This window comes from Lepidochelys olivacea (genome assembly GCF_965140295.1).
Source record: "Lepidochelys olivacea isolate rLepOli2 genome assembly, chromosome: 4".
NCBI lineage: Eukaryota > Metazoa > Chordata > Testudines > Cheloniidae > Lepidochelys > Lepidochelys olivacea.
The window spans coordinates 91,708,882-91,735,835 of NC_140414.1; the positions used below are offsets into that span (position 1 = coordinate 91,708,882).

The window sequence follows — 26,954 nt, forward strand, 5'->3', positions numbered from 1 at the left end:
TTCGCCATACGTCATCACCGCTCGGCGGACGCACCTATTGGGACACGGCGGCGCTGCTCCCAGAGTCGCTTGACGTGCCCCGGAACGCGGAGCGCGATTGGAGCCCGCCCGGGGTCAGGGGTCAGAATTGAAAGGTCAGGGCGCGGCGCGCGGAGATGATGTAATGGCTTTGTGCGGTGGGGGCGGCAGGTTCTGCGCTTCTCGGTGCGACTCGCTATTCTGGGGCCGCCTCCGCCGCCGCTGCCGGGTCCCAGGCAGACCCACCCCCACCCCCACCCCAGGCCCGGCTCCGCCCAGCCCGTGTGAGCCCGGAGTAGGTGAGAGCGGGAGGGGCCTGGCTTCCGGGCGTGGTGGGCCGTGGGGATTCGGGCGGGAGGTTTTTAGGCGGTGGAGCCGGGCTGAGGGGTGCGGCCTGGGGGCTCCTCCGGTCCCCGTGGGGCGCGCGCCGCTCTCGGTTTTCAGTTCCCATGGGCGGAGCGGCCTCTGCTTGCGGTTTGGGTCCCGCGGCACCAGGCGCTGCAGCCCCTGACCCGCGCCGTGCTCCGTGTGGGCTGAAGGTAGCTGCCCTTGGGGAGGGTGGATCACGGACAGTGGGGGTTATGAAACTTCTGTCTGTTTTTATGAAACTTCTGCCTGTCTTTCAGTAGGATGCCATTTTTTAGACTCACTGAGCTGTAGGGCTGAAAGGTCTCTCTCGAGATCTAGTCCAGCCCCCAGCGCTGAGGCAGCACCAAGTAAGCTAGACCATCCCTGACAGTCCAAACTGTTCTTTAAAACCTCCAATGATGAGGCTTATGCAACCTTCCTTGAAAGGCTGGACCACAGGTCAACTACCATTATAGTTAGAAAGTATTTCCTAATATCTTACCAACATGTTTCTTGCTGCAGATTAAGCCCATTACTTTTTGTTCTGTCATCAGTAGACGTCCTGTTTATAACAGCCCTTAACATATTTGAAGACTGTTATCAGGTACCCCATCAGTCGTCTTTTCTCAAGATTAAATAGGTCCAGGTTTTTTAAAACCTTTCCTCATGAGTCAGGTTTTTCTAATTCTTTTATCACATTTGTTGCTATTCTCTGGACTCTTTTTTACTTGTCCACATCTTTCCTAAAGTGTGGCTCCCAGAATTGTACACAGGACTCAGCTGAGCCCTCACCAGCACCAAGCAGAGTGGGACATTAGCTCCCATTTCTTATGTACAGTGCACTTGTTAATACACTCCAGAATGATGCTAGCTTTTTTAGCAACTGGGTCACATTGTTGACTCATATCACTCAGTTTGTGATCCACTACTCTCCCAGATTCTTTTCAGCAGTACTTCTGCCTAGCCAGTTATTCCCTATTTTGTATTTGTGCATTTGATTTTTCCTTCATAAGTGAAATACCTTATACTTATCTTTACTGAATTTCATCTTGAGTTCAGACCAATTCTCTAATTAGTTAAGGTTGTTTTGAATTTTAATCCTGTCCTCCAAAGTGCTTGCAACCCCTCCCAGTGTGGTATCGTCTGCAAATTTTATAAGCCTACTATCCACTCCTTTATCCAAATTGCTAATGTAACTATTGAATAGTACCATGTTCATAAGCTTTCAGTGACTAACTTTTTCTTTCATTTGAGTTTCAGGAAAACTGTTGGATCTTGCTCTGAAATTTAAGGAAGCATTCTTTTTCAAATCATTGGGAATCAAAATTTGTATTTATGTTCTTGTCTTTTAGGTAAACAAATAAAATCTATTTTATGAAACTGACCCTCAATCAAGTATAACTCTTTGATGCCTGGTATCTAAATCCCCCCCCACTATGCCAGCAGCTACAGTAGATCATAGCCAAAGAATTTGTGAAGTTTGGGCTTGTAACCTGGATGAAGAAATGAAGAAAATTCGTCAAGTTATACGGAAGTATAATTATGTTGCCATGGTATGTCTATGACAGATCCCTATTTAGTGTACTACGTGGTCTTGTCATGTTTTCTCACTGGGTGAGGTAATATCTTATAGAGACACACAGCTGAGTAAGCTCGAAAGCTTGTCTCTCGCACCAGTAGAAGTTAGTCCAATAAAGGATATTACCTCACCTACCTTGTCTCTCTAATATTCTGGGACCACTATTGTTACGACAACACTGTATACAAGTTTTCTCAGTGACAAGAAATTAGTCTTTTTAAATGGCTGGATCCAGAATCCATTGAAGACCATGGAAAGTCTGAATTATCGCTCCAGGTAGTCTATTGTGGTGATTGTAATGTTCATCCCTTTTTTTCTTTTTTTTTTTGTAAATAATACAGCCATATACCATATTTTCAGTGAGAGTTATAATGTTAAGTGTTTGGAAAAATGCTGTTTAAATATTTATATTTGGAGTGGGTGGGCTGCAGATAAGTTGTATCTCTTTTGTTGAAGCTGTAAACTTATTTTTTACAGGACACAGAGTTTCCAGGTGTAGTTGCAAGGCCTATTGGAGAATTCAGAAGCAATGCGGACTATCAGTACCAACTGCTGCGCTGTAATGTAGACTTGCTAAAGATAATTCAGCTAGGACTGACATTTATGAATGAGCAAGGAGAATACCCTCCAGGAACTTCAACTTGGCAATTTAATTTTAAATTTAATTTAACGTAAGTGGTGATAAAATCTTATTACTGTTGGGTTTTTTTTGTTTGTTTTTTTTACACCCAAGCATGTTGTTGTTATTATTACTTGCACAGTATTTATTTAAAATCTCAAAGGACTGATGTTATGGTCCTTTCTACTTTGAGTATAAGACACTTTAGAGACAAGAAAAGGCCATTCAGGCAAATGGACTTCTGCTTTCTTGGTTTTAGTCCCACATTCCTGTATTTTCCTTTTATATATTCTGCTCTATCATCTGTGTAACTTAAGGGTCAGTCATGTGAGGGGCTGAGCTGGGAGTTGAAGGCACTCAGCCCCTTGAAGATTTATCCTGTATTTCTTTCATATGCATTTTTAGCCTTCAACTAAAGTAGTTCTGCCTAAATTCTTTGCTTCTAGATTGTCTAATTTCTGATGGTGCTAATAATGTGAAATATACTGTAAAAGGAATCTTTCTTAGTATGTAGCATGATATCGCAAAACCATTAAGTTGAGAGAAACCAGACAAGGATTTTTTTTTAAAAAAAGAGTGTTAGGAGAGAGAACTTCATTTTTGTTGCCAACAGAAGTTGTGTAGGATGTAGAACAAGATCTTGAACTTTCAGCCCAAACTTGGTTAGTCGAAAGAAAACAAGTAAGCTTTTTACAGTTCAGAAGGAAATTTCTGGATTTTATGAATAAAATTTAATCCTGAATATTACATTCACTTCCTGCTCATTAAAATTAGATTTTTTTTTGACATGCACTTGTGTAAGTAATGGATTAGGATTTTTTTAACTGAACATAGGACACCAAAGTCGTCTTCTACACAAGTACAGCATAGGCAATGACATCTAATGTTTATAAGATCTGATTTGGAGCGGCCCATTCTTATATAGTGTCATTCATTCGTAATGTATCAAAGCAATTTACAGAGTGAAATAATAATTAGAGAAATAGCAGAAGAGGAATGAGAAATTAAGAGACAATTGGGGGAGATTCCAAACTTGACATCAGCAGTTGCTAGAATGTTGACTTACATGAGTAAGTCTTCGAAGGACAAGCCAGTGAAAGAACAAAGCTATACTCATGTTTGTTTAGAGACCAAAATGTGGTTGGTTACCTGAATAGGGAACCCGGTTGGCTTCATTAGGCCCCAGAAGTTAATAACTAAAAGAATGTTGTTGGTTGGTTTTAGCTACAGTTAAGGATTTGCTTCTCTCCCAGTCTCCTGTGCTGGTAGTCTTTGTTTGGTGGACTTGTACAGCAGTGGAATATTAAATATATAAAGATCTGTATGGGTCTCATTTACCACAATGATAAGTGTTGTACAGGACCTACCTAAATGTATAAAGTTTTTTTTATGGGTACCCTCTGAAATACATAGTATTGGCAATAGTATTCCCTCTTCTTACTATGCATCATTAGTGAATATATATCCAGCAAACTAGAAGTTGTTTAGGTTTTTTTAATCTCATTATTACACTGATCAATAGGAGGAGAGAAAAAAGTCAAGATTTATAACTTCAGACCTGGGAGAAGCAGGGAAGGAATTTTCCCTGAGTAATCTTCCCTCCCTAGCCCTTCCAGTGTCTCAAAATCAATATGCTCAGCTTGTCTCTTTCTTACTTGTTTTGTGTCTAGTAATAGCGTCACTGAAATTTTTGCAAGGGAAAATAAATTTCCTAAATATTTAGGGTGTATCTCAACTTTTAATTTCCTTGATTAAAGTATTGGAGTGAATAATATATCTTGGTTGAAATCCATTCTTACTACGTTAGTAGGGCCCAACCATGTTCACAGTCCATTCTGATCAATTTCACAGTCATAGGATTTAAAAAATAGTAAATTTCATGATTTCAGCTATTTAAATCTGAAATTTCAGAGTGTTGTAATTGTAGGGGTCTTGACCCATAAAGGACTTGTGGGGGGGTCGCAAGGTTATTGGGGCAGGAGCGCGTTGCGGTACTGCTACTCCCCCCACGCTTACTTCTGCACTGCCTTCAGATCTGGGCGGCTGGAGAGCAGCGGCTGTTAGCTGGGCACCCAGCTCTGAAGGCAGTGCCCCTCCAGCAGCAGCGCAGAAGTAAGGTGGCCAAACCATACCATGCCACTCTTACTTCTGTGCTGCTGCAGGCGGCGGCTCTGCCTTCAGAGCTGGGCAGGTGGAGAGCAGTGGCTGCTGGCCGGGAGCCCAGCTCTGAAGGCAGAGCCAGCAGCAGCAGCGCTGAAGTAAGGGTGGTGTGGTATGGTTTGGCCACCTTACTTCTGCGCTGCTGCTGGAGGGGCACTGCCTTCAGAGCTGGGTGCCCGGCTAACAGCCACTGCTCTCCAGCCACCCAGATCTGAAGACCGTGCAGAAGTAAGGGTGGCAACACTGGACCCTGCACCCCCAAATAACCTTGTGACCTCCCTGCAACTCCCTTTTTGGTCAGGACCTCCAATTTGAGAAACGCTGGTCTCCTCTGTGAAATCTGTATAGTATAGGGTAAAAGCGCACAAAAGATCAGTTTTCATGGGGGGAGACCAGATTTCACAGTCCATGATGTGTTTTTCCTGGCCGTGAATTTGGTAGGGCCCCAGACATTAGGGAAAGTAGTTTGGTTATGAGAAGGAAGAGTTTATAATCTTGTCTGAACAACCAGTCTTCTGCCAAATATCTATGATTAATATAAGAAAATAGTCCTATGTCGATCCCTAGAGAGCTTGGTTCAATTTCTTTGCTATTTTCTTTAAACATTCCTGAATTTTATCTTCTAATGGGATTGAGGATAATGTTAAAACTGCTTAGTCAATACTGTGTAAAAAATTGGTGATTATAAAACAATCAACTCTAAGTGCATGGTTTTCAGATATGTATATATTTAACTGTGAATACTTACAAAATGGAGTCTAAATTGTTAAATGTATTTTAACGTTGCCTGTTGAAACAATGGGCAAAAGGTTCCAAGTATACACAGCATTCTGTGCTGGCTTTTAATTATAAACTTGATATTGAGGTTGTGGTCTTTGTGTGGATCTGAATGTTGTGTTACTTATATCTCTCATCCTAGGGAGGACATGTATGCCCAGGACTCCATAGAACTACTAACAACATCTGGTATCCAGTTTAAAAAGCATGAGGAAGAAGGAATTGAGACTCAGTATTTTGCAGAACTTCTTATGACATCGGGAGTAGTGCTGTGTGAAGGAGTCAAATGGCTTTCCTTTCATAGGTAAATACTGCACCTACAGTAATATTTGAGTTGGCCATTTCTTAATCATCTATTCTGATGCCAGACTTAAAAATGATTGGCCTGTGCATTTTAAGCTGTACATCTAGTGCTGAATTAGTTCAGGGTATAGTGAAATAATTTAAAATGCTTTGTTAATGTTATTCTTAGGATCTGGGCTTCCAACTTCACAGTAGTTCATTTAGAAACTAATGACCTGTGTCTTGTAACAAGATACAAAAACATTGGTTTTCAGGAGCAGCCTTATAGAAAGGGAGCACTGTATCTTTCTATTTGTTTTGCTTTGACAGTTTCCCAGGTCAAGGGAGAAAACAAATACATAACTCTCCTTGTGTATGCTAGCTAGTCAAGTAATTGGAAAACTGAAAATAGTTGCTTAACATTGTTTGGGGGGGATGGACACCTCAGTACAGCCCTGAAGACTTTAATAATGCTGGCAGGAAAAACATGAACATGTCATATTAAATGCACAAAAAACAAAACTTTCAGATGACTTTGAAAAACGTATCTTGTTCTTATGTAGGACACTCTCAACTACTTAAACACTTTTTTTTTTTTAAAGTAGACACCTTTATGTTCTTGGCTGAGAGCATGTGGCCTCTCTAAAAGAACTAATTCCTTGTGAATTATTATTTTGGACATATGTTATTTAGGATGACAGTTATTAACTCAGTTGCAGCAATCAGCCTTTTTTGGGATGTTTTTAGCTGAGCCAAAAAAGGGGAAGACTGAGGATTGTGTGCCCAGGAAAAGTGATGTTTGAAGAGTGCTCCTCCCATTTTACCATGCTTAGTGTTATGAAAGTTTTACATGAAACACTTCTTTCTGCACACATGCTTTGGGCTGTCTTGTGGAAGAAAGTTCTTACTACTTGGTGTGCTTAGCTTATTGAAGAGACATTATTTCTCAACGAGATGAAAGGGAGGGGTGTGTGTCTGTGTGTGTGTGTACACACAGTGCATATAAATGAAGAGATCCGTGACTGAGTTTTGTTTTGTTTGGTTTCTTTAGTTCGGAAGTGACTGTAATCAGGTTTCAAATTCCATTCTTCTATAATGAGGTGGAAGTGAATATATAGCAGGGTGGATTTGATTTAAATCACTAGTGAGGAAGACTTGATTTAATCGTGGATTTCTACATAAAAGTGCATTCTTGTTGATTGTTATAACCTTAATCCATATTCTTCCCAACTCAGAGATAGATGTAGGCTTCATTTTTAGAAGGTACACGCTATACATTTTTAAAGTGATTTATTTTAAAAAAATTTTCTGATTAGTTTTACAGCTATATCAGAAAATGAATGATTGTTTGGTTATTTCATTTACCAAAGGTAATTGAAGCAGATATTTATGAAGTCATTGGGAGGTGAACTATCTCCAATTCAACAGGTTAATCATTAATATTTGGAGGATTTTCTTGCCAGAACATCACCAAACAGACATTTAAATTGTTTTATTTAACTAAAACAACAACGTTAATGTATTCTGGATTTTTTTTCTTCAACAGCAAACATAATATTTTAACAAAACAAGCATATGAATTTTTGAATTTAGTTAAACATTCAAGGTTTTTAAAATCAGGTTTGCTTTTGTTAAAATTGTTTTTACTAAAATAGTTTAAAGGAAGTATTTAAAAAACAAAACAAAAATTAAATCGACTCTGTCAGCCAAGTCAATATGAGAAACATAAAATATTGGCTTCTGCAGCTAACTCAGTCATCTTCACCTTCATTTTCCTGTTTGTTCATCATCTGGAAAAGAAAAACAAGCTTTCCGGCTTTTTCAGGTTCCAAATGATTTCTCAATTTGGAATGAATTCGTCCAAAGGAAGAAAATATTCTTTCTACACTGGCAGAAGAAGCTACTGCTGTTTAAAAGTGAGATTATCACTTCAACAGTCTCTGAATCCAAGTGCTTAAGTGACTTCCACTAGTTCACTGATGTGAAATTTTTTTAAAACATCATCAGCAAACATATTTCTTGAATGGTTCACCCTTAGCTCTGAAGTTTATTGTAGTTGGCATTATGGAGGGATGATTGCTGGATGTCCATGTCGTAGCCAACTCCTCTTCTTCAGCAGTTAAGGTTTGACCCTAGTACCGAGTATTGAGAATATTTGCAAGAAAATGAGCTGGAGATAGTGCTTGTCCCATTTGTTTTGTTAATGCTTGTAATTTAACTCTGTCATTGCATATTTCTCTTTTTAAGATCTCACTCATTTCCTTCCACATTTCAACAGAGTCAGCTATTTCCCTGCATTTTGTTCAAGGCTACAGAAATAGGCTTCAGGGCACTCGGCATGTGTTCAACATTTCTCTTAAGCCCAAAGTTGAGAACTTTGGCTGTGACAGTGCCATCTGTTTTTTCACTATTTTGTTCACACACTGTCATCAGATTAGGCCAGTTCTTGATCGAACCAGTCCGCTACTGAGTTCCATCACACATCTTGTGGGAGGGTTAGCTTGTTTCCTCATGCTTTTTTCGCAGCAGCTGCTGCAAAGTGGTTGTTACAGAAGTATTTTGCAATTTTAACAACATTAGCCTTTATTTTTGGAACACTGAAGTCTTTGGTTAGGAGGTGCATTAAATGAGCACTGTAACTGTATGTTATTAGCTTAGGGCTCTCTTCACTCTTGTAAATAATTTCTTGGATACATTTGCAGCATTGTCTGTGACCAAGCTGTGTACTAGACATTTGAATTTTTTTCCAGTTTGTTTTAGCTTTTACTGCTACTTCTTCTAAGTGTTCTGCTGTGCATGCATTTCCTGATGTATCAATTGTTTCTGTAAGGAAGACCTTCTCTTCTGTTGTCACACAAGCACATACAACAGGATCATTGTGGACATTGCTCTACCTATCAAGACTCAGGTTAACAATTTCATCCTCTAGACCTTTTGCACGCTGCTCAATTTCTCTTTCATACACTTTATGCAGCAATTTGCCTGCGACATCTGCTCTGTTGGGTGGACTGTATCCTGGTCTTAATGTCTGAACCAAGTTAATGAATTGTGGGTTTTCAGTCACGCGGAAAGAAGAGTTTGTTGCATAAGCAAACGGGGCAATTTTTTCATCAGTTACCTTTTTTGTAATCTGCTGGTTCTTATCACAAACTTATCTATGGTTGTTTTTGGATGGAGGTTTTTTTTTATTTTTGCTACAGGTGATATATTGTGGCTATGTGACATACATGATGTGACTGAAACACTATAATTGGCAGATAACTCCGAAACTGTAGAAAATGATGGTGATCTTGAAGGTGGATATTCTTCAGAATCCTGTATGTTGAGGATGGATTCTCCTAAACAAAATGTCAGTGCAGTTATTCTATTATTAACATACTGCTCATTTAGTATTACTCATTGCATTCACTAACACTCAGTACTACTTTAAAGGTGAAATTGTAAAAGGAAGATCTGCCTATTTATTTTTTTACCACAACTGCATCTAAAATGATAGTACCATAGAGGAACAACTATATTTTTTGCTCAAACATGAGAATTCAAGAATAGTCCAGAAGGAAGACAGGCAGTCCTTAAGAAAGAAGTATGAAATAAAAAATATTTACCAACCTGAAGATCCTGCATGATCAGACGTGTTCCTTTCATCATCTTCAACGCAGCATCCTCCTGAGAAAGAACACTTCTCATGATGTTGTTTAATTTGGGCATCCAGGCCTTGCATTTCTTTGTTGCACTGTTTGCATTTTGCACACATGCCTGTCTTACCCACAGGTAGAGGAACTTCATTAAAATATTCCCAAACTAGGTCTCTTTTACTGCCTGCTGGCATTATAGGTTTTCCCTTCTAGTGAGAGAATGGTATGGTAGATCTCAGATCAATGAAGGCTACACTCAGAAAGACCTCAAGACTTCTGGAATATGCTGCTCAAACAGTTTCACCTTTCTTTCTACTGCTGTCCCTCCCTTCTCACATTTATGTCCAGACTTCTTCTCCTTGTCCAGATCTATTCTGCCCCCAACAATCTTCTATTCATTAAACTTTTTGAAACTTTGTACTTTTAGAGAGAGGTAAAGGATTGACACTGTACACAGATTTGCAGAGGGACAATAGGGATGAGCTCTGTTGTTTCTCGCCTCTATATATTATTTATTTAAAAACCTTTTTCCTGTTAACAAGCATGTTATCTCTAGCAACACAAATCCACAGTTCGAGAACTGCAAAACTAAGCATCTCTGATAGTATCTTCTAGACTGAGCCCCATTGGGTAGATAGAAAGATTAACTTAAATAATCTATACAGAAGCCTCTGGGACCCCATAAGATTGGGTCCGTAATCCATGAACTATTGGAACTTGCTTACAAACTTTTTTTAAACATTACATGAATATATTGTCTCACACTACAGAATTAGAATTTATAATCCCTATTCCATGGTGAGATATCTTTGAGCTATAATGTGTCTTAATTAAAACTATCTTTAGATAGGTTTTTTTCCTCAAAAAGCATTTTTTCAAAAAAATCATTGATTTTTATCCACCCTGATAGAGTGGTAGGGGGAGTGAATAGAGAGAATTCTTTTTTTTCCCAGTGGCCAGAGGGGGATAAGAAGATTTTTCAGCTTAAGATGCCTGCTAGATTGAGTGTCCGTGGTAAGAACTGGTTCACTCCTGAATGTAAGTTACTCCTGGGGAAATTCTGCACCAAAAAATTAAAAATTCTGCTCATGATATTTTAAAATTCTACAATATTCTGCATATGTTGTTTGTCAAAAGAACACAATATAATCATGCCAGTTTCAATTATTTTGGTAATTTATTTCAAAATATCTGTCAGCAAGTATGTCAGTAACAATACAGATTTAAAAAAAATCTGGTAATTTTTTTTTTTGGACAAATAGATTCCTTACTAGGCATATTAATACAGAACTTTTGAGTAGCGCATTTAATTTACAATACAGAACTGTATTTCCTGCTCTCGTCAGAAGCAGTGCAAAGACTTGGGAGTGTCAGGGGTAATGGAGGAACTGAGGGAGAGGGAAGGAGCCTGGAGTGAACCTGGAGGGTTGCTGGGTGTGTGTGGGAGAAGTACAGAACAGATTTTTGGGGTGAGGGACAGGATTGTTAGGGAGTTGGAGAGCCTACCCCATGCAGACCCCAGCTGATCCCAAGCCTCTCCCATTCAGTCAGGCACATCTGCCCCTGTCCCTGCACCCCCCATCCTGATGGGTGTTTGCAGCCTCCTCCCCATGTGGCCATGTACCCCCACTCCCATTCAGCCCCTGACTCAACGCTGTCACCCCACTAGCTCCTGAGCCCCTGCCCCAATCTGTGTCCCCCACTAGCCATTCTGAGCCCCAGTCTGTGACACCTAACCCCCAGCAGCACCATGTCTCCTACTCTGTCCTAACCTGGCTCTGCGGGCCGGGTGCTGTGATGCATTTCTACTCCTGGGGGAATTCTGTTCCACTGCACGCGCGTGCAAATTTTTTCCCCCACAGAAAATACATTCTGCCCCAGAAGTGCTGCAGTTCTGCCTTTTGCCCACTAGAGGCCACTGTGGTGCCAGAACAGCCAATAGCTGTTGAGTTCCAAGTAGCTGCAAGTTGCGAAAGTTCTGAAATCTGTATCTATCACACTGGATGCGCTATGATTATAGAATTGTGGGGGTTCAGTAGGCTGTGGTTTGTTGACTAGCTATATTTGACTTGTATTTCATTTGTGTGCTGTTTGACAGTAGTCTATGCAAACTTGCTCACTGCTATATTCAAGTTTTAAACAGATTGAAACTGTGGATGACAAATTAGAAAGTAAAGGATATTCTTGAGAGTCAGTTTAGAATTTCTTGTGCCTGTTCAGATGCCAATAGAATGCATTGTTGCATAATAGAAATTTTCCGTAATGATCAGGTAAAATATTCATGATACCTAAGTACATGCAGCTCTTGTTTTAGAGAAATAGTGCTAACCCCATTTTATAGATGGGAAAACTGAAGTTCAGAGCTGGGAAGAAAGGTCTTAAGACTCCTCCTGATCCAGCAGATAGTGCTTTCTCTTCTTTTTGTGCAACATGTGCACAAGTAGTAATGAAAATCAATGTTTTTTCCAATTTGGGAAAATATTTTTAAAATTGAGTGGATAATGTTTTAGATATCAGTGTTTATAGATAATCATGCAGTTTGAAAAAAATTATATGAGCAGCTTCTAATAATTTTCTAGCCACAGAACCATTTTTCTTTAAATTGCCTCCTCAGCTAAGACTGAAGCTTGGTCTATGCTAAGAGTTAGGTTGACATAAAGCAGCTTATGTTCACCTAACTAGGTCAGTGTGTACACTACAGCTTTGCTTCTGCTGATGTAAGTGCCCTACTAAACCGACATAATAACTGCACCTCCGCTTATGTCAGTATAGTTAGGGTGACTCAGTGTCTTTGTAGACACCACGTTCCCTACCCGGGCTGTTAGCTGTCTTTGTCAATTTTATGGCTCCACTGAGCCGTGAAATTGACAAGAAAGCTGGCTCCCCAACTGGGCTGCTGCCTGGTCTCCGCTTCAAGCCAGGCTGCCACTCAGGCTCCGCACTCCGCAGTGGGAGCCTTGGTACTTCCTAGGGTCCCAGCTCCTCGCTCCCCGCTGGGAGCAGAGCAGCTGACTGGATGCGGGGTGCAAATCTTCTGGCTTGGGGCAATAAGTCTTGGGTGGCTGCCCCCCTGCTTCCGGCTGGGAACGGGGAGGCGAGAAGCCCGGGAGGCAACTGGGCTCCTGGTGGGGAGCTGCATGGAGCTGAGAGCCCTGGCTCTAATCCACCCACACTGCTCCTCTTCAGTTGGTGGAAGCGCTCCACGTGAGGGTACACAGCACTGATAGAAGGAGGGTAGTGTTGACATCAGCCATTGCAATAATTACTGCGGTGGCTGAAAATTGACCTAACATAGGTTGACTTAAGATTGTAGTGTAGACATGACCTGAGACTTAGTAGCCTGAGTTTCAGCCCACCCACATGGAATATCCACTCTGAATACCACACTGTGCACCTGCAGATCATTAAGATTTAGAATGAACAGCTTGAAGAGGTCCTAGCTATAGTAGCAACAATAAGTAAATTTTGAATCTCTCTTCCTTATTCCATTATATGAATGCATTTTCCAGCACAGAATGGAACAGGAAATATAAACGCGAAGCCTCTAAAAATATCTGTACAAAGTCTACTTGTTAATAGGAGTTTAAATCTTGCATTTGTGTAATGGACTTGTATAGTCAATTGAGCACCAAAGCTAAATTTTGCTCTTGTAGCCAACATTGAATTTGAAGACTTATTGCTGTTTAAATGCCCTCAACTTGTTGTCTTAAGTGTTGGCTCCTAGGCAATGGAACAAAGCCTTCCTAAAAATGTGACAAAAATATCTTAGCTGAGAATAAATAGCTCTTTTACAGTCCTATTTTGTTTACCATACACAATGGTAACACACAATTAATGGTTAGTACGGGTTTTAAAAAGATAGGGAGAATCTTTATTCATCCTTAAATACTGATGCTTTGTTCTTAATTGAGAACAAAAGAAACCTCTTTTCAGTATTTATTTGTTCATGATTTTCAAATAATTGAGAGAATAAAAAAAAAAATCTAACAAAGAATGGAGCCAAAAGCATACCAGTGCAAATGTGTATACAAGGGAGGCAAAGCCATTATTATACTAAATTTGTTGATAATACTGACTTTGAAGTTAAGGGAATAATAGTCTGTGTATTTTGTGCCTAGAGAGAGGGGATGAAGAGCATGTAGGTAGCATACAATTTTAATATTTGTTTCTTTTATTTTGAACACTTAACAGATATCAACAAAACTGCTGTGCTTATATGTATCAGTCTTTTGGCATTAATATAGAATATTTAATATAGAAATAGTGAGGAGAGACCTCTTAAATACTGAGAAGGTGCTATTTCAGGAGACTGTAAAGAATTTTGAACAATACTTTTAAAGAAGCCATTGGAAACTTAATCTTTGGATATTTCTTAAATTACAGCTACAACTAACCAGGAGACCAGTCTCCTGATCTGTTTACAACATGATTTGCAACTAATAGTGTGACTAGGAGCCGTCTGTCTTAAGTGTCCTGTAACTGGCATAAATCCTTGGATGGATGTTGCAACAGGATTGAGGACAGCTGTGTTGTAGAGAACCCCCTGACTCAATTATGTTTGTAGTGAACACTGACCCTAAAGTAGATCTCATCATCATCTTTGGTCTGCTCTACAGTAAAACTGAAGTGGCATAGCTATGTTGGTTAGAAGTATGGGGAAAATCACATCCCCTAATTGACATAGCTATACTGGCAGAAACCCTAGTGGAGACACAGATATACCGGCAAAAGTCTTTTTGCTGGAAAAGCTTATTTCATTTAGGGAACTGGTATAAGTTATACAGGCAAAAGAGCTGTTTTGCTGGTATAAGTTTGTCTCCCCATTGGGAGGGTTGTCAATAGTTATTTTTTGGAAAACCTTGTCTAGTGTAGACAAAGCCTTTAAGTCAGGAAATTTTTAGTCACCTAAGTATAAGCAAGTATACTCAAGACCTGATCTTGTGAGGTGCTGAGTGCTGCCCACTGTCACAGTTCAGAGCAACTGCACTTGCATTTCTCCTTTGTGGTCAGTGGTGGCACTGTTTTTTTGGCTCTGGCTCTCAGACATTGCCTCCCTTGGGTAAAGCCCCATGTTTGTCTCCCTCCCCGATTTTTTTTTTTTTTTCTGTTTTCCTCAGGCTGCACATTTGCCTACCTACACTGTTATTTCCAGCAAGCCAAACTGTCTGTCTGTGCCAGTACCTGCTCGTTGCTTACTCTTTGAAGGCTGTGAACAATTGCCAGCAGTTATGAGTTACTACACAGCTCTTACTAAGCAAGCACATTTATTCTTAAGTTGAAAGCATTACAGAGAAGACGTTTAAAACAATAAAAGTTGCTACACACATGCTTACCGGGTCACCCATCAGTCTTTTATTCCAAAGTATGTAGTTTCTGGATACCAGAACTTGTAAATAGGTATTCACTTGATTCCCCCCCCCCCCCCCCCAGTGGTTCCTATCTTTCAGTGGAGGGAAGTATTCTCTTTAAGAGTAGATCCAAAGAGATGGGGGGGGGTTTGTCTGTGTGTGTGTTCACTCCAAGTTTACTGAAACATTTCTTAGTGTCTTTTGAAATGTTGAGCAACTACAATTCTCGTTTACTGCAGTAGGAGTTGTGGATGCTTAGTACCTCTCAAGATCATGTTCTGTGAGTCAGTAGCTTAATCTTCACTTGGAATCTTGTTTCCTTGGAATTCACTATTTTGCAAATTGATTTTTCAAAGATACCTCGGAGTTCAACGGAGCAAAGCTGGAACCTGCTTCTCTGTCACAGTAGACAATCACAGTGTTTTCTGTTGACTACAGGCATTCTCAGTTGTTGCGGTGGTGATGTTTGTTAAATGTATCCGGTCCTCCAAAACAAATTAGTCATTTTTAAGGGACACTACTGACTTCAAAAATTATTTGTGTAAATATTTTGTACTTACTGTAGTTCCAAGTAACGCTTTACATAGCAAAAATGTCTGCGTGCGCGCATTTGGCATCCTTTCATGCATAATTAATTTTACTGTCACCCTAGTCAGTACTTTTTGGAACTTTTACACAACTTTATTTCAAAGCTCATTTTTAATAAGCTTGAAGGAAGACTATTCAAGAAGTTATCTCTGGATTTCTAACAACTTCAGTGACATCCTGACATAGCACTAACAAAGCTATTGTGCAGCCAGAGGCTCATACAGCCACCAATATGGGATGCTTTCCCATGGCTATCAGTTTGTATATACTGTAGTTTTCCCACAGTAACCTTGCTAAACCAGAAGAGGGACAGCAACTTCAAAGATGGGTAGTGGAGTGTTCTGATAAATGAAGGGGCCTAAATAAAATCCTGAAAACCCAAACCCCTGTTGAGGTCAGTAAGAGCTATGAGTGCTCAGCATGACAATTACAACACTAGTCAAATCATAGAATAGCTTGAATGCTAATTCTGAGGATAGTTAAGTTGTCCGGGCATTTGCATGGTGACTCCCTCAACAGTTGTATAGACTGATGTGCAGCTACCCTTTAAATCTTAACTTCAGTGCATGCCTGTTGTGTAGGGTAAGGGGAAAAAAAAGTTGTTCTGTTAAATTCTCTCGAGCAAGTCTTGTATAATGAGTGAGCTCCCCAAGAATCTTCTGATGTTCCAAACCTTGCAATTCTTGGTAGCCACTGTATTTTGCTAAGAAGATCAATTAAACTGTCAAGTAGGCAGCTACTTTCTAGTGCAGAAATAGAACTTACCATTATTAAAATGGGATAAAGCCTTTCCAGCCTATCTAGCTTTTGATAGTTCTCAAAATGTCTATTGGTAGCTTGAGAAAAGCACTTAACTCACAGTTAATTGGTTATTTTAAACTCTTCCCCACCCCCCAAGATAATGGCAAAGGAAAGAAAAATATGGGCTTTTCTCATCTTTTCAGAAACTTTTGGTTCTCGGTCAATTGCCTACAGCTAACTGTGCTCCTTGAACATACATGGTTTTGTGCACATGTTGCCATATAACTTCAGGGATTGTGGTTAGTTGTAAGCATCATAACTTTGAATAATTTTGTTAGCTAGGAAAAAAATATATAAGTAATAAAAGCCCTCATTTCAGGATGTAAACCACTAATTGCCGGATATTTGAAAGAAACTTCCCTAATGAGCAAGTAATTATATAATTGCTCATTGAGGTCTTTTTTGCCCCTTTCTCTACTGTGTCCAGTACTGGCTACTGTCCGATATGGAGTGCCAAGCTAGGCTAACAATTGGCTTGATCTGGAATGATAATTGTAATGTTCTATAAGTGGTGGAGCATAAAGGCATTTTATATGATGGCTTGAAATTTGTACTGTGGCTTGTGAAATGCAGTCTGTGGTGGTTGTCATGGCACAATTGGGAATGTGTGTCTAAATACTTCAGATTTATTGAATGTCCAAGAGAGATTGACAGGTGGTGAACTGACCAAAACTAGCTTGTGTTTCTTGTCCAGGAGCAGATGTTTGATTAAATGTCCATGTACTGGGAGGGGTAATCCATATTATTGAGCATTCCACTGTTAACACTCCTGTTGTGATTTCCCCCCCACCTCCACTCCCCCACCACGTGCAGGCCCTGGAACAAACTGCATCACTAAAACCCCAGGAATACCTAAAAGAAACCATTTGTCTACTACCACAAACTTCTATCATTTATTTTGGGGAAGTTCTATGGCCTGTGTTTTACAAGAGGTCAGACTAGATGATCAATTCATAATGGTTCCTTCTAGCCTTAGGATCCATGAACACTGTAAGTTGCAAGCCTGATACTCTAGTCCTGCTCAGCCAGGACCGGCTCTAGGCACCAGCAAAGCAAGCATGTGTTTGGGGCAGCACAATTCCAGGAGCGGCGTCATTCCGGCCATCCTTTTTTTTTGGCTTGGGCAGTTGCGCTCTCGGAGCTTGGGGTGGCAAAAAACCTAGAGCTGTCCTGCGCTCAGCACAAAATCAGTACCTCTTTGCTTTACTCTTTTTGTAATGGGTGGGTGTGTGGGGAAGAAAAGAAGGGGGTGGGTGGGTGCTTGTGGAGAAAACAAAAGCTCAGATACTAAACTGTATAATAACTGTCCATCTATATTGGAAGCAGAGTTCTGGTGCAGCCTCAGTTGTTACAGGGGATCACACTTAACTGTAGCATTATTTCAGTGAATTCCTGACTGCTACCTACAATCTCCACAGGGGCCCGATTTTCATTAATCTCTGAGCATTCTCAGGCTTCAGTTTTTGATGTCATTTCCCAGGTTTTTAAGATTTTCTTTTTAAATGCTTTATTTTGCTAGTGTAAGCAAAAGAAGCTGCTTTTATGATCTCAAGTCTACCTGTGAAGCAATCAAGTTGCCTATTCTGTAGTTTTATGCTATTGGTCTCCGGTGAAACTCCTGCCTTTCCAAGCCAGGGAGCAAAGGAGTCAATCTTCTGCTGTAAATTTTAGATTGCAGCCGCAAAAGGACAACTGCAGCATTGGGAACCTCAGATGCTGGGTCAGATTTCTAGTTGTTTGAAGGAGTCAGTGGTAGAATATGGGAAACTCTCTTGGGAGAACCATAGTCAGCTGTACCGTCGCTTGTTCCCCATTAGTGGATTTTAAGAAATGACCTGTTCTTCCCTGGTGTTGCTGTTAAGGATTTTCTAGTCTTTTTCTCCCTTTGGGCAGTATAACAGCAAGATCATAAAGATGATCAATAATATATAAATAGGGTGACACACATGCTATAAAAGAGCATAACTCGTCTTGAACCAGGGGAAAATAGCATTCAAGATAGAAATGAATAATGCAAGTTAAAGCCCCAGTCCTGCATCTGAAATCAGGGCTCCACGCAGGTGTGGGCATCCAGTGTCCAGGAACATAATACAAGATTAGAGCCTTGTTTAGTAGTATCAGCCGAACAAACAGTCCTGCCTCAGCCAATTTGCATCTTGTTTGCTTTTTGTGTTGTGGATTTTGAGTTAGTCGTAGATCGGAACCAAATGGGTGGAGATGACAGAAAAGAAGAAAGCTAGTAGCAGTTGGAGCAGATATCAGAAGGGGCAACCCGAGACAACACCTTACCACTGGGGGCACCCCAAGGCCCCACCTACACCCCAAGGAAAACCCCAGATACCTTATCATCCTACTTCTCCCACCATGTCAGGGTCGTCCCATCCCCCCCATTCTGAACTCTGGGGTATAGATTTGGGGACCTGCATGAAAGACCCCCTAAGTTTATATTCTACCAGCTTAGGTTAAAACTTCCCCAAGGCACAAATCCTTTCCTTGTCCTTGGATGGTATTGTTGCCACCACCAAGTGATTTACATAAAAATTCAGAGAAGGGTCACTTGGAATCCCTGTTCCTCCAAAATATTCCCCCCCCCCCCCAGCCCCTTTACCTCCTTTCGTGGGGACGCTTGAGACTAATATACCAACCAATTGCCTTAGCAATGTGAGCACAGACCAGACCCTTTGTCTTCAGGACACTGAAAATCAATCAGGTTCTTAGAAGAAGAAATTTATTTATAAAGAAAAAAATAAAAGAATCACACCTGCAAAATCAGGATGGAAGGTGACTTTACAGGGTAGTAAAAGATTTAAAACACAGAGGATTCCCCTCTGGGCTCAGCTCCACAGTTACAAAAACAGGCATAAAACTACCTCTGTAGCATAGGAAAATTCACAAGCTAAAACAAAAAATAACAACGCATTTCCTTGCCCTACTTACAATTTCTGTGAATTTAAATGGATTATTGCAGGTATGTTTTCAGGAGACGTTGTACCTGCCTTGGCTTCTCCCTCCATCCAGAGAGGGAACAACAAACAAATCCTCTTCTCCCCTCACCCTTCCCCCGCCCTGATTTGAAAGTATCTTCTTTTCTTATTGGTCCTTTTGGTCAGGTGCCAGCTAGCTTATCTGAGCTACTTATAGGTAACCCCTTACAGGTAAGGCAGTTGCTAACCTTCCCTTTATATTCATGACAGTCCACAAAAGCCCCAGTCAAGATAGTACAGCACAAAAGGGCCCCAGACATACAAGAGGTACTTCCTGCCCTGAAGAGCTTACAGTCTGACTTTCTCAGCAGGCAGCAGCAGTACACGTTGCCCTTTAACCCAATCAATATATGTATTTTTATTTATGTAAATTAGTTTAGAAAATTCCCCTGTCAACTATCTATAAAATAGGTATATAACATAGTATTCTCTCAACATGAACTTACAGCTAATGGGTAAGTGAACTATCTAACAGTTATATCAAGGGTTTCCAATAACAAGATGTAGAGGCAGAAACTAAACTCGTATTGTTGCAGAACCCAGAGGAAGGGGAACTATGTGCAGCCTTAACTAGAGCAGGTGAAGTTCTTCAGGGTGCAAATAATCCATGATTCTATGTACTTTAGGTTCTGGCAGCAGTAGAAGTCATTTACTTTCAACTTCTACCGTCTCATCACTAGAAACTTTCAATGCATATGAAAAGAGCCAGCTTGAAATCTGTCCATTATACATTCCGAGAATAGGTCCAGTGGTGGCAAAGTAGTGACTCCTTCATAATGCTGCCCTGACAGTGTTTCTGCAGGAAAGTCTTCGTGTTCATTCCATCATTTGGCCTCCTTGAAGAGACTGCCAACATGGATTCCAATTTTGATAGTTTTTATGATGGTGGAAACTTGTCCTCTGCAAACTGCAGTGAGAACATCTGTGTTTCTCGGCTGTTAATATTTGAAGAGTCACATGATCCTTAAATTTTTTTGGTTAAATTTATATATAAAACGGCTCCCTATCTTTTGTTTTTAATTTAAATTTAACTAATTGGAGGTTTGACATTGGAGGTGAGAAGGATTTTTTTTATTATCTGCCTGACTTTGTTTTGTATATGTGATTAATTTGCAGTGGTTATGACTTTGGCTATCTAATCAAAATCCTGACTAACTCTAATTTACCTGAAGAGGAGCTGGACTTCTTTGAGATACTCCGGTTGTTTTTCCCTGTCATTTATGATGTGAAGTATCTCATGAAGAGCTGCAAAAATCTCAAGGTAAATGATTTGATATCTGGTTCAGAAAAGAATTTTTTAAGACGGCATTTTTTCCTACTGAAAGAACATATATGGCATCTGTTCACTGCCCTGTCCAGTAGTGAGCTCTACCTTGAAGGTATTATTTGTTACACACAGTTGACTAGACTAATGGTTATTTGATATATAAAAAGTTATTGATGAAATGTAAGCGGCAGGGAGGAGCACATATTTTTGTTCTTGTGGCTCCTAGCTATTTAAAAATTACAAACCAATCCCATTTATTGGCAGCATCATAGATCCATGCTACCAAATGATAAACCCATGTTCGGAGGAAGTTACGTCTTGCTGTTAACTTCTCAGGCTGTTAGAATTGATGGGCTTGGCCTCTGTGAGCAGGGTATTAATGACACACTCTTGCATCATTCCTCACTGCTCAATCCACGGAGGGGTGGCAGTTATGATAAGGTGTAGTGAAAAGTGACTTTGGTGTGAAGGGATGGAATGGCTAGACCTGCTGGTCGCCGTGTAGGCAAAAATGAGCAATGACAGATATGCTCAGAGCCAACTCATGACTTCTAGAAAAATAGACAGGGTTAGAAACTAACCTCTCAACTCAAGCCAGTTGGGCTATTAATTGGCTTGTTCTATTAGGCATAAAATTTGGAGAAGATTTGATTGGCCTGGAGAATGAATGTGAACTGGAAACAAATGTATGAAGGGAAGGACATCAAAAAGATATGCTGCTGGGATTGTTACAGCCATGCTTGCCAAAGAAGGCCACGTATCTGGACTGGTTTTGAAATGAAAGGGGCACAACTCATCTGAGGCAATAGGTGGCTCACTGTTTTGATGGAAGGCGACACAGAACACTCTGGGTTTTCTAAATGAGAATACGTGGAAACTGGACACAGACTGACTGACTAATGCAGCCACCTCCTGAGTACAGGGATGGTATGCTACTCTTCATCTCAGAATGCTGAGCAAGTGATTTAGACGATGCTGATGAGCTTGAATTTTGTGAGGCTATGCAGGTAAAGGACATGTATCTTTTAATGAGGATCTTACTGGTGACTGAAGTAAAGAACATAATTTCCACCATCTCCTATGCTATTCAGTCTGCACTGGATGTGGCGAGGAGTGGGTGGGATGGTCTTTTCCAACTATCAGGAAAAGCAAACTAGCCTAGTATCTGGTCAGGAGTTTTGCATCCCAGCAGCAACCCTCACCAGCTGAGTAAAGAATGTTTATTGGGGACCATCTCATTGAAACTGGGTTTCCATTGGGATCAAGAGAAGTAATGAAGTAGTTGGAAAAACTGCAGAAGTCAACAAAATTGTGCACCCTCATGGACTGAAACAAAACCTTTGCTGCTTATATACAGTTGTTTTGTCCCAAGTACTAAATGTGTAATCCACCCTTATGGACTTGTGGGTGGAGTTGACAAATTTAACAGCTGCTGTCATTAGAGCTTTGTGATAATGGCAACTAAACTGCAGACCAATTATGACAGGAGGGGGAGAGATTGGGACTACTCTGTTCCTCCAAACATCATTGCTGAAACAGTCCCATTACTGTCCACAGCAATGAAATGATGCCAACTGTGTTGATCTGTCCCAAACTGAGAACGGCTGGTGTGAGTCTTTGGAAGCCGAATCCATTAATTACTTGCATGCACTGTTGCCTAAATGAATTTCTTCGCTTTTTTTGTTTAAATCTCTATTAAATTGCAGTGAATTGAATTGCTGTGTTGAGGTCCTTTATTGATTGGTGCAAGCCACTCTTGATGGTCACTTCATTTTATTAGAGACACTTGATTTTCCTAAGACACATTTTGGTGCTGATGGTCAGCCCTGGGGACCGAAACCTGCTCTACAGAATTGTGTGGATGGTGGTTGCAGCCATTCTGTAGAATTACCTCCTGACTCCAGCAGAAATACTACAGAAAGAGTATAGTCACTTGCTGTTGCTCATCTACGGCACTACTCCTGCTCTCCATCTTCTTTTGAGTGGGGACCATGGTGCAGCTGTAGCCTGGTGACCAATAGCAATACAGATTCTTCCCTAAAGAGGAAGAATGGTCCAGTGGTTGGAACACTAGCTGGGGACTTGAGAGACCCAAATTCAGTTCCCTACTCTGCCATAAACTGCCTGTGTGACCAGAGGCAAGATACTTAGTCCCTCTGAGCTGCAGTTTCCCATCTCTGAAATGGGAATAGTAATACCTCCCTGCCTGATGAGATGTTGAGGATAAATACGTTAATGATTGTGAGAGGTTCAGATTCTGCAGTAATGGAGGACAAATAAGTACCTTAACTAGACAGGTAGATCCTGACTGAATTTAATGGTGGGGTGGGGCTTGGCAAGCTGCACAGAGTAGTTAACACTCTATACCAATGTCCTGAGATTTGTGGAGTTGGGCTTGTGCTCCCCATTGATCTTGGGCCATCATCTGTGGTGATGTGGTTACAAAACCAAGCTGCTAACCTGTCTGTCTCAAAGGAATGATGCATCTGAAATATTTTGAAATATTTTTTTCTTTTCCTTCTTGTGGCTATTTATATCTAAGGGGAGGGAGGGTATGTTTTGACCTACAGTTTATAAAGCATTTTTGGTTCTCAAGGTTATATTAAAAACCTTTTGATCAGCACTGCCTTAATCTGGAGTTTAAAAAAAAAAAAAAGTGACTTAGAGAAGAAAGGCTCTGTATCCCATAATTAGTCTCCAGAGAGATCCAGTGTTTCCCTTGTTTTTCCAACAGTTGTAAACTATTTGGTGTGACAAACTTTTAGGCACCCTTTTTGGAAAATTTTGGCCAATATCCACAACCAAAGGTGATGCTTTTACCCTGTCCTGAATTTTTTTTCTAGATCAGTGTTACACACACTGCAGGGGTTGGAATGTAATATTTCCACATTTTTTCTTTTTCTTTGTAACAGGTAGATTTAAGACATATGACATTCAAGCTAAGTTAGAATTGGTAGGTGTGCTGTCTCACTGCAATCACTACCCAGTAATGAGAGAAGTGATCTTCAGCTACTGTCTAGTCAGGCGGGCATGTGGCTTAAAAGGGATGAGTGTGGGTTTTAAGAGAGCCCAGTTTTTAATGAGGCATGTTTCTAATAGCAATCCATGTTAATGCTATGGGAACTGCTGAAAATGTCTATTCAGCAGCTCAGGTTTTCCCCCTTCTTCCCTCCTACCCTTGTCCTCATGGTGCTTATTTAAAAAGGGGAAGTTAGGTAATAGTGTGAGTTGAAATGCATGCAAAATTCAGATTGTAGCACAAACCAGCAAAAATGGCAAAAGTCAGAGAGACATGGTCACGCTATAAAATATTTAAATTACCCCACACATTTTCTTATCTGTCACATTAACACCTTACATAATTAAAATAATTTTTAAAATGTAGTTTTCACTACCTTACACTGTCTGTTTTTTTTAATTCAAATGGAAACTTTATTAATTCCCAAGTGGCATCTGCAAGCCAAACACTACAGAATTGTGCTAGGGCATAAGAACCTGACATTGAAACTAACTAGTTTATTTTAAATCATCCAACATGTGAAAAACAAGCAAACTACCTACTCATGGAAACATCCTTGTTGGCTGTAACATTCATAGTTCTTTTGAACAACCTGCGTTTGGGGCCAAATTTGACTTTGTTAAAGTTCAATCTTGAACTTGCATTATTTCACCTCAGCCTCTTCTCCATCTCCCAAAATGGTACATGGTCAATGGAATTCAAATACTATATGTTCCCTTTTTAATATTAAAAAGAACTTGCTTTGTGCTAGCTTCATTCCTGTCTTTGACTACTTCTGTGTTTTGGTTTCCTTTTTTTTTCAGATGTAAAAAATGTAGTGCAGGCTAAAAGCATTTTGATGCTCTTCCTAGTTTCAACCTATTGCTGGCAGAGTAGTGATCCAAAGCAGTCTGCCTAACGCACAGTTTCACTATGCAGTATAGTGTTTCAAAAATTATTGTAAGGTAACTGATTTTCTCCCAGTTGTACAACCCTTTAAAGAGTGGTAACCTCCGCAACGTAGTCTTGCACGTACTGTAACTATATTGTCCCAAGGGGATCAGTTTAGCTAAGATTACACTAACCTGTCTAAAGCTGAATTGATCTGCAGAGAGGCTGCTTCTGCTTGTAGCACCACAATCACTTTCGTGACACTAAAATGAATGGGCGGAATTCATCAATACCTGTTTTGGGGATCGTTATAGGAGATGCTGCTAATCTTAGGGAGAAACTGGAGTAGGGATAGTCTGATTTGTTCAGTTGTGTGTTTTTTATTATTATTATTTTTTATTTGTCCGTGAAAGTCTTTTGGGCATTTTCATTCTGTGGACCATTTCTCAAGATAGGACTCATACCATTGGCAGCTTTCCTCCCAATCTCTCACCTGCTGTGCAACTGTAGTGTTATGAAGTTATATGAAAAAGTAGTGCTAGGGCAGGGTAAAGGAGTGAAGATGAAAATAAACGTGGTTTGATTAAATGGATACAGCTGCTTGGTTAGTTCCCCTCCCATATTGTAAATTGTGCTATTTGTTTTCTCTCCCTGGATGTAGGACTTATATTTATTAGTTCCAAACCTTCCCCCATTGCCTGCAACCCCTAAAGACTCTGATTTCTCCTAGTGCTTTACTTTGGTTCTGTGTGTATGCACTACCTTGTCTATTTTGAGATTTTCTCCAAATTTGATTCAGTTGAATTTACACCAAAAATACACCCAGTAAAAGGACATGAAGGCGCTGTGCTTAGTTGGTCAAAAAGCTTCTGGAAGTCACAAGTTCCCCACTGGGCTGCAATTAACAGGAAGAAAAATTGCTTGAAGACTGAAGGATACTTTACTGTTGTTAGATAAGATGTGTAGACCACCAATGAACCATGCCCTACAATTAGAGACTCTCTGTAGAGCAGTTCCCAATTTTGAGCCCTATGTTTACTTGCTACACGTAGTGTCTAAAAGCTGTCCTTTTTGTACATGGGCTGTTTATGTGTGTGTGTGTGTGTGTGTGTGTATCGAGGGGCTTTCAGCACAGATGTGGCTTAAAATGTTTTCTTCAAAAAATACACTCAATAGCACAGTGCCTGTTTTTTGTGTGCTTATGGTATCTAATATCTTCTTTAACCTGGTTACGCTGCAGTTTACATTACTTTTTACACAGATGTTTCATTTACTCTTTTATGACAGTTGTTAAAACAAATTAAAACATTGTTAAAGGTCGGTTGAATGTTAGCTTTTTCACTTTGTTCTTTTTCCCCCTCTTGAATTTTACAACTTCACCTGGGTTCAGGGTTCTCCATTAATTCCTAAGGTAGACCATTTTCCTGGATTCCCTCTACTTTAGATGCTTTGAAGTTTTGTGGGGGAAGCACAGAACCCTGAACTTAGGTGGTGGCAGGTAAGTGAAGGAAAAAACTGTGTTTTTTAAATGAAAGCTAATTCCTTTCAAGACAAGTTGGAGTGCACATGTTTGTAGTGATTTGGATCTTAAATTGCTTTATATTTGAATTACCATTGTTCACGTTTAAATTCTAGCCCTATTAGAAAAGTAGGGAGTTTAAAGAAAGACCTTGATTTCTGAAAGTGTCATTCAGCAGCAGCATCTATCCTTTCAGTTTAGTCAATGTAATACTTGAAGGAATTGCCTTGTTCAGTAGTAATTCCTTCAACTTTAATTGGCTGGTGTGCCTAGGCTTATTAGGTCTAAGACAGTCATTAATACTTGAAAGTGCTTGATACTTAAAGCCTGAATGAAAAGCTTGGCTTTTCCAAGTGTGTGCTGGTTGTATATCTCTACTATAACCGCTATTGTGCTAAGCTAAATATATACAAATGGTGGTTGAATAGACTTCGTTATGCAGAATTCTAGCGCTACTATTGAATGATCTGACTTCATAATTATTATCCCCGCTTTGACTGTGTAATGCTCCTTCCTTTTTCAGGGTGGATTGCAAGAAGTCGCAGAGCAGTTGGAGCTGGAAAGGATAGGACCACAGCATCAGGCAGGATCTGATTCTTTACTCACGGGAATGGCCTTTTTCAAAATGAGAGAAGTAGGTGTCCATATTGCTTTCTGTTGTAGTTTATGTGGATGAAAGTAATCTGCTTTAGTAGTCAATATTGACTACTGTTCACACTTATGAGATGTCCTAGAACCATTGACCCACCAAACCAGTGGCAGTATAACAAATTTTCAGAAGAAGTAAGAGAAATGCATGAGAGGGCATCAATTCTGTGACAAAGGGCAGAGTCTATGATGGGCATTCCCATGCAAAGTACAATCTACCACCAACAAATCCTTTCCTTTCCTTGTTTTGGTTTGTGTGTGCACTTAGTGAGGGGATGTCTCTACACGGTTCTCTTTCTCCTCCTTCCTCCCCTTGCTGGTGCTGTTCCTTCCTGTAGTCTGTGGGCCTTCATCTTCCACGGCAGGGAGCCCTAGCTACCTGAACCTATCGTCCACTCCCTGGGTCTTCTGAGAGATTGAAGTAGGTGGCTCAGGCCACTCTGTCGGTGCTTCTGTTCACCACCACCTCCTCCAGCTGACAAGTCATACATT

The 26,954-nt window shown here is 40.4% G+C and overlaps 1 protein-coding gene across 2 annotated transcripts in view; it reads left to right on the plus strand.

Annotated features, from left to right (window-relative positions):
* Positions 1–177: 177 nt before the first annotated feature.
* Positions 178–26,954, plus strand: part of CNOT7 (CCR4-NOT transcription complex subunit 7) — a 31,542-nt gene continuing 4,765 nt past the window's right edge. Inside the window, exons 1-6 of one of the 2 annotated variants that reach the window (XM_084625405.1) lie at positions 178–317; positions 1,719–1,919; positions 2,423–2,616; positions 5,644–5,805; positions 20,256–20,400; positions 26,338–26,448. In XM_084625405.1, the coding sequence (XP_084481531.1) occupies positions 1,803–1,919; positions 2,423–2,616; positions 5,644–5,805; positions 20,256–20,400; positions 26,338–26,448 (729 nt within the window). In that variant the 5' untranslated portion in view covers positions 178–317; positions 1,719–1,802. Of the gene's footprint in view, positions 318–535; positions 558–1,718; positions 1,920–2,422; positions 2,617–5,643; positions 5,806–20,255; positions 20,401–26,337; positions 26,449–26,954 lie in introns of those variants that run through there. The other variant, XM_084625406.1, reaches the window with a different exon arrangement.